The 8,724-nt window shown below is 43.5% G+C and overlaps 1 protein-coding gene across 1 annotated transcript; it reads right to left on the reverse strand.

Moving 5' to 3' along the window:
• Positions 1–2,535: 2,535 nt before the first annotated feature.
• On the reverse strand, positions 2,536–3,479 carry LOC144144829 (uncharacterized). Its single transcript, XM_077676338.1, has one exon. The coding sequence runs from the start codon at positions 3,409–3,411 to the stop codon at positions 2,653–2,655; it is 759 nt and encodes a 252-aa protein (XP_077532464.1). The 5' UTR covers positions 3,412–3,479; the 3' UTR covers positions 2,536–2,652.
• Positions 3,480–8,724: the final 5,245 nt, after the last annotated feature.

Here is an 8,724-nt window from a genome sequence, read left to right on the forward strand (position 1 = left end):
GCTTGTCTAGTGTTACGAACGGGCAAAGAAAACAAAGTTAAGGGCAGGGGATAGTTACAATTTATTATGGTGTTGACTACAAGGGCAATTTTGTAATCACGGAGAGATATGAAAGAAAGCACTCTAAGTTCATTGAATAATCTGTTGCTCGAGTGATCGAATGGAGAATATGTTATTATTCTTAACGCTCGCTTTTGTAATCGCTGCAGTGGAGTTAAATAGGTCGCGTAGGTAACACCCCACGATTCACTACAGTAGCATAAATGACAGTGTAGTAACGAGAAGTACAGGCAGCGGAGAATATTAAGTGGAAAGTGTTGACGGGCCTTTAGTAGTGTGTAGCAACCAAAAGCAAGCTTCTTACATACGCTATCAATTTGTTCCATCCAGTGTAAGTGTTGGTCAAAAATAATTCCTAAGTATTTGATGGAAGACACACTTTGAATTAACCGATTCTCAATGGATAAATTAAAAGTGTCATAATTAAGGTGTTTGGACCTTGAGTGAAAAATTATATGTTTCGATTTATCAGTATTTATAGTCAATTTGTTATGTAGAAACCACTCCGAAAGGTTTTGCAAATCAGCCATTATACCACTTCGAAGAGATGGAAGGGCGTCACCAACTGCGACTAACACGGTGTCGTCTGCGTACATTAAAACTTCAGAAAAAGAAACGGACTGGGGAAGATCATTTATGTAAATTGAGAATAAAATAGGGCCCAGCACAGAGCCTTGAGGTACTCCGCAAGTAATGGTGTTATAAGTGGAATGACAATTACCAATTACTACTTTTTGTTGACGAGAGGATAAATAGCTTTGAAAAAACTGTTTTGAGTCATTAACGATTCCATAAGTTTCCAACTTCTTCAACAACACAGTGTGAGAAACCGTGTCAAATGCTTTCTTAATATCTAAAAAGACTCCTATTGCGATTTTGTTTTCATGAAGGGCGGAATTAATAATTTGAGATAGGTTTAGAACTGCTGTAGATGTAGACCTATGTGGAACAAAACCATGCTGTTGAGGACAAATTATACGGTTGGCATGAAGAAACAGATTTAGTTGTACTGCAATTAGTTTTTCAAAAAGGGTGTTAATTATGCTTAGTATAGATATCGGCCGGTAGCTACAAGGATCATTTGGATCCCCTGATTTAAACACCGGTATGACCTTCGCTAGTTTCAGTATGTGAGGATAAGAGTGAGATTCAAGTGCATGGTTAAAAATGTGACACAATGGAGTGCAAAGTATCTCGATGTTATATTTCAAAACCTTCGTATGTATGCCGTCATGGCCGATTGCTTTGTTAATCGGTAATGTACTTACAACTGACAAAACTTCATCTTCTCTAATGGCACGAAAATGAAAGTCGTTATGGACCTTTCTTGGCAAACATGAATTTGTGAGCGTGGATGGAAACTTGCTACTAAGGCTATTACCAATATTGGTGAAGTAACTGTTGAAATTATTGGCGACTTCTACAGTGACGTCATCGGGAAAAATACGTTTCACTTGACCTATACCAGTTACGTCTTTTATAGTTTTCCACAGCAGTTTAGAATTGCCCTTTTGCTCATTGATTAGGTTCGTGTAATACTGCTTTTTTGCTTTCCTCATCATCGCAACCGAAATATTTCTGTAATATTTGAATTGGCTATGATAATATGTGTTTGTTTTATCACGCTTCCATCTACGAAAACAGGTGTCTTTTTTCTTCAGTATTGATAATATGTCCTTAGTTACCCAGGGGCATATGGCATGATTGTATTGACGACGCGAGCATTCCCGCGTGGATTTATTTACTACGTTCTGAATACAGCGGATGAAATTCTCACATTCTATGTCAACGTCATTATCATACAGGGTTTCAAAATTAATCAATTTAAGGAGGCTGTTAACATTTCCGTAATCAACTCGGGTTGCCCGTTCTGCTAGTTTTTCGCAAAGGGGATATAGATACGTCCGAGGCAAGAATATGAAAGTGGGATAGTGGTCAGCAATCGGAACCTCATAAACACCAGCCCGCACAGTTATGTCAATGTTGCACAGTACATGGTCAATTAACGTTGCAGATTTTGATGTTACACGGGTGGGGGCACTAATTACATTTTTTAAGCGAAACGATTGCAACAAGAACACATAATCCCGATCAGAAGCAGTTAGTAAGTCAATATTAAAATCTCCGCATATAACTAGAGGAGTAGTCCGAGACATAAGAGGATCCAAGATTGATTCCATACCAGAAATAAACTCATTATAACATGAGTTGGGTGGCCGATAAACAACACCAACTGTTACACCAAGTTTAAGGTAAAGGAAAAGGGATTCAACAGTTTTCCTACTGCAACAGCTTTCACTCAAGCACTGGTATTCTATTCCACACTTTATGAAAAGAGCTACGCCGCCTCCACGAGACGCACTGTTTCTGGGCAAAGACAAACACTCGTATCCTGGTATTTCAACCGTTTCGCCATCTTTGAGCCAAGTCTCGGTTACTGCAATAATGTCGTGAACAAACGAGTGTTGGGACAGATATACAACAAGCTGGTCAACATTTTTACGGATGCTACGAATATTACAATTCAGTACGGACAGGTTATCTCGTTCAAGCCATGATTCTTCAATTTCCGTAAAGCTAAAAGACATTAGCTTAAACGACCTGAGCTAGGTCTTCTGCATTTTTAATGTGAAGCACTCGAGATTTTTCAGCCTTTCGCATCAGTATTTTGCCGTCTCGCACCCATGTGAACTTCCAGTTTTTTTCATTTTTCGCTTTCAAGGCTTTACCCAGAAGGATCTTGTTTGCCGGGCACAGGTGATCATTGATGTATATCGGGTCATTACCTTCGAAGCCAAGTGCAGAAACATTTAGCCGTTGTTTTTTTGCAGCAGTAAGAAGTTTATCTCGGGATGCTCGTGACGCAAACTTGGCAATGATGTTCTGCTGCTCCGCATTTTTAGTTGGCACTCGATGAACTATTTCAATATCGGTTTCTTCGATTTCAGCGTTCACACAGACAGAAATGGTTTTTACGGTGGCGATAAGGTCTTCTCCTTCGACCACCGGAACCCCTTTTATCTCAACATTGCTTCGGCGGCTGTACTGCTGTAAATCAACCACTTCTTGTCTGACCGCTTTCAGCTCGTTGAAGAGACGGTCGTTTGCACTTTTCAGTTCATGATTATCAGTTTTGAGCGTGGTAAGTTCTTTGTTAACTTCCGCCATGTTAGTCTTGAACTCCTCAAATTTTTCGTTTATGAAGTCCATTGATTGCTTGACCGCCTTGAGCTCAGATACGAACACATCTGACAACTCTTTTTTTAGTTCTTCGTGTTTCACATCTAGTCGAGCAGACAGGTCAGCCAACGCCTTTCCCAGTTCCTTTATCGTTGACATACTGACAACCATTCACGGAGCAATCCAGGAAACACTGTCAAGCTACTACAAAAAGCAGCGCGTAGCATTCAGTACATACCTGCATGAAAAGGAACAGGCACTTAACACCTGCTCGATCGTGCGGTTGCCTGGATTGCTCCGGAATGATGACGCCCCGGCGCCGATCCGATGCTTATATAGTCGAGGTGTCCGCCTCCTTTTGGCCAGGGCAGCGCAGGCGCAGTGTCCGTCAGACGAACGAATGCCCAGCGCTGACGCGTGTCTCGATGTAGCACGATGATGCGACGGCAAGTCGTCGTCCGAAGCCTCAGACCAGCAGCACTCCGCCGACGAAGTACTGCATGAAAAGGAACAGGCACTTAACACCTGCTCGATCGTGCGGTTGCCTGGATTGCTCCGGAATGATGACGCCCCGGCGCCGATCCGATGCTTATATAGTCGAGGTGTCCGCCTCCTTTTGGCCAGGGCAGCGCAGGCGCAGTGTCCGTCAGACGAACGAATGCCCAGCGCTGACGCGTGTCTCGATGTAGCACGATGATGCGACGGCAAGTCGTCGTCCGAAGCCTCAGACCAGCAGCACTCCGCCGACGAAGTACTGCATGAAAAGGAACAGGCACTTAACACCTGCTCGATCGTGCGGTTGCCTGGATTGCTCCGGAATGATGACGCCCCGGCGCCGATCCGATGCTTATATAGTCGAGGTGTCCGCCTCCTTTTGGCCAGGGCAGCGCAGGCGCAGTGTCCGTCAGACGAACGAATGCCCAGCGCTGACGCGTGTCTCGATGAGCCAATCTGACGATTTGAGGGCTTCGGTATATGTACTCGTTGGACGGGGCGATATGCGGGCATGCGCTCGGTGAAAAGGGACGATGCGCACTGGTGTCTAGGATAGGTAATGATAGTGCCCTCCAAGAGCAAGTGAACACTAGATGGTATTACGTTATTTTAGCGCGAAAATCTGGGTGTCCGCGTCTGTATAAACTCGCGGGCACACAATCCAACTCGCCTCTATTTATGATGAAGCGTATACCATGTCAGACAAGCATAATCGCCTTTTGGATACGAGAGTGTGCTCCAGAATTATGCGCATAGAAACCTCAGTGCTGTCAAACAAGAATGCATTCTATAATTATAGCGTAGCTCACAACAATGATACTGTAGACTAATAATCCCTCCAAATCTTAGCGGCGGGTCGGTTAATGTGGGAAAAAATGAACCAGGCGGAACAGCGAAAATTAGTTACAGTAAGCCTAATTATTGTGAGCGAAATGCTTTTGCACGTTTGTTTCTATATAGGTTGAGTGCAATGCGGTACAGGAAAGACATTAGGGAGAGATAATGAGGAGGAAACAAGGAGGAAAGCAATTGAGAGAGGAGGAAAGAGAGGCAGGAAATGGTAAAGACGCAAGTTGACTAGGCTATGGTGCTTGAGAGAGCAGGAGGAGATAAAATGATGCCTAAAGAGAAGAGATAAAAAGATAAAAGATATATGTAGAGAAGCAGATTCAGAGGAAAGCATTGCGAAAAAAGATGAGGGAGAGGCAGCAGTAGAGAGTTTGTAAACAAAAGCGCAAACGGAAGACAAAGAAAGCGGAAGTGGAGCTCTGCATAGCGGAATTTGAGAAGTAGGCAAAATGGAAGAATTTAAAAATTTGAACACACCGTTTGTGGTATCCTTTATCAAGCGCTTGCACTCAGAATCAAGGCAGTGAAACAATATTAAAACAATGTGGCTCCTCTGGATAGTATAACGCTACTTTATCTAACCTTTCGTGCCACGGCTCCGAAAACTATTGCAATTTGCTATAACACACCAGTAAAAAAAAAAATAGTCTCAATATTACTTGTTTTCGACCCCTTTGAAATCTAATGTCAAATTCTGCCACCCGACTCAGCAGACATCTGCAATTAAAGGCCTTGAAATACACAAGACAAGTAACCCGCACTCCCAAAACACTGTGTTTTTATTTTCCCACGAAAAGTGCGCGTAACTGCACTTCTAAGCAATTTTTATCAAAATTTATAAACGCATGCAGTAATAATTGATGTCTTTCAGTTATTCTCTTCGCTATTGAGTCTTTAAGATTCAAGAGCACAATTTGCGGGTGCACTAAAGCTAGAATATTCCGTTTACAAATGAATCATTTTGATTTTTAAAGTTCATTATTTGGAGACACAACACAAGCACCCTAATTCTGAGCAAAATTTGTGGGTATTCTTTTTTATTTCCCAGCTCAATGGCTAGGCCTGTTTACAATCCTTGAATACAATATTTCTAGAACAGTCTATAAAGACCGCGGTTTTTTTTTTGCACTGCCGTAAGGTCTGACTTCAGCAAATAATTGCGAGGAGGTGCGGAGGATTACTGAGAAAATGTGAGCGTGTTTAAACAAAGCCGCAACAGGGACATCAACAGCGAAGTTATGGTTACACTGAAAGAAATGTACGTGTGGCTGAAGCCGGTACCGGTCGGTTAACGTTGATTTAGGCGCAATCAAAAGGGGCAAATCCTGAATCTGTGTTTATAATAGTTACCTGATTAAGGGAAAGTAAGCAGGTTGTACATCTTGCACTTGTGGGAATATGCGGGCTCAGTATCTGTGAAGCTGCGAATTGTCCCCAGTATCAGGCTGAGAAATTCGGAACTTTATTGAAAGTATTTCAAGTAAAACTCAATTCCGCCTTTTTATATCAGCGTCGTATACCTATGCCTGACTGTCTAAAAATTCCATGGGAGTCAGTAACCCGCACTAAAGTAGAATGAGCAATGCGCGAATAAAGCTTGCAAACTCCTTTTTGCAAAGACCTTTATTGTGACCACCATGCCAGAACATTCTGCAGCGAAATACATTTATGAAATCAGCTCATCTTCACGCCGACTGAAGTACGCAGATGGCGTGAGTTGCCATTTAAAAAAGTACCGTGACAGAACGTGTAAAATGAAGCCCCGGCTCTTCTATAAGCAAGATACAACAGTCTGGAATACAAAATCTCACCATTAAAAAAAGGCTGCAGACATTGAGTGGGTTTTTAATAATGAAATGATTAGAATGCTCCTTGTGGAATCCAAGCCCAAGGGACAATGATTTGAATGCAGAGAGGGGCGACCGTGGAGATGGCTAGCTTTAAAAAAAGAATAGATAAAAATTCTAATGCTGTATATTGTATTTTGTGACTGAAACAACAACAAAAAAACATGAAGAAGAACTTCTTTCTCCCAGGAGTTCAATAATACATCGTGTATCATAAACGCATAAAGAGTAAACATAGATATACCTACATAGATAATGTAGGTATATAATGTAGCATATACCAATTTACATGTAGGTATGGGTATACCAACATTTAAAGTGGGTATATAATGTATCATACACCCGGTAAAAAGTGTAGCATACACTCATTCAATGTGGGTGCAGACCCACCGGGAGCGCTTACGACGGAGGAATCCATCTTGCAAACTGAATTTGGGGCTCAAGGCGGCGATGGATCGAGCTATAGATTTTTGAAAAATGATACTAGTGGGCATTTCTTGGCGGTAAAAAGGCCCATGGGCGAGCATAAAAATTAGAAAGATGGCGTACACTATATGGTACATTGGGCAACAGGGTTAATTGTGAATACGAGAAGGATAAAGCACCTCGAGCGAGCCACTCGCGCGATGATCGCCACAGATATTGGTGATGTCATTTGTGCAACTGCGATGATGATGCTAAAGTTTCTACATCTTCCCCCTAGCCACTAACAAGACCAGTCAATCCACTTGGAGTAGTCAGAGGCGCTGCACTTTTCGGCTTATGATTGGTCCATCCTGAAACCCATGAAATGGCTAGGAACTAAATTTGTTTTCAAGGCGTATCGTAGCCAACCCGAGTCCAAAACACGTGTAGGTCCATATCGCCGTTGTCGAGCACAATTGTTCTTGTTTTTAGCTTGTCAGATGCCTTTTGATGGCTCTCGCTTTGCAACAGGTGTCATTGCGAGTATACCCTTCTTCGCCTTGAAACAATTTACTGCAAAGCTCCTTTTGGCCTTCTACACAATTTTAGCCGTCTCTTAGATATCGATCCGCCTGTAGGGTCACAGAGGTAGTCGAGCCTTTTCTCGGAAATGAGGCCGGGGGAATTTTTCATACCATGGAGCAATACAGTTTAAGGCTCTTTCCGATGGTTTTTAGGTTTCGGCAACGCACTTGAACCTGGCCATAGAGTTTCCGCAATCTCTCCACGACTGAGGATGAAACGACCAGTTTTAATTCGATGAAGGCTTGCATGTGATCTTGTACAAGAAGCGCCTGATCTCCGAACCGTTGTTTCAATTGCGCTACCGCCTCTTTGTAGCATTCCTCTGGCGTAGGCATTCCTGATATTGCAGAAACAGCTTTTCCAGTTGAAAGGGTAATTGCGTACTGTAATTTCTCCGTAGGTGTAAGTTAGGGGTTCGTATGAATTGTGCTCTCAAACTGGTTCCTTAATTGAAGCCATTTTCGTCGACCTCCATCGAATTTGGTCAATTCCAGGGTCACTCCAGCTTCGCTCGCGTGGCTACGGTCCCGGAAGGCGGTGAGCGTGTCTAAGAAGGTGAAATACCAGACTCACCGCTCGGATGGTCTCGGGACCGAAAGCGAAGCTCCGCCACAATTTGTACGATTCGGTAGTTGAAGGCTGCTACTTCGTATGTTTCCATAGGAACGATGTCATCGGGGGTGTCCAGATAAGTATCCTCGTCCAACTATTGGATCTGTAGAAATAGAAATTCCATCCGCTCCAGAGAAATAGCCATATACATCTGTGTGTTAAGGTGTCCAGTGCGGAGGCCTACTTCGACGTTCCGAACGATGCCATCCAGTTTTCCCCGCTGCGTGTTCCGTCGCCGTAGCTTCCTTTCAATGGAGGTCATGGTGGGTACCAAGGGTCTGGCCCTCCGGAGCAGGATTCGCCGTAATCAGGTAGCGGTCCTGCTGCTGGTCGTCTCCTACGTCAATTCCCGGGTTTCACGGCACCAATTGTGGAATCTAAGCCCATGGGAGAATGACTTCCATGCAGAGAGGGGCGACCGTGGAGACGGCTAGCTTTAATGGCGAATATGAGAACGATGAAGCTCCTCGAGCGAGTCGCGAGCGTGATGATCCCACCTATGATGATGATATCATCGGTGCAAGTACGATGATGCTACAAAAGTTTCTAAGCTCATTTTTTGGGTCGTTCATTGCTATAGCAACCGGCATTTAGCTTACCATCGTTTACAGCACGTCGTGATGGCAAAGCAGGCACTGAGTAGCCTTCCTTATCGAGTTGCTACTGTTACAGCCCGTTGGTAGTGAGGAGA

Source organism: Haemaphysalis longicornis, unplaced genomic scaffold (genome assembly GCF_048455015.1).
Source record: "Haemaphysalis longicornis isolate Haplotype H1 unplaced genomic scaffold, Haemaphysalis longicornis Haplotype H1 scaffold_7, whole genome shotgun sequence".
Lineage (NCBI taxonomy): Eukaryota > Metazoa > Arthropoda > Arachnida > Ixodida > Ixodidae > Haemaphysalis > Haemaphysalis longicornis.

Excerpts from the sequence above, each read along its gene's own strand:
- LOC144144829 (XM_077676338.1), bottom strand. The coding sequence starts at position 3,411 with ATGGTTGTCAGTATGTCAACGATAAAGGAACTGGGAAAGGCGTTGGCT.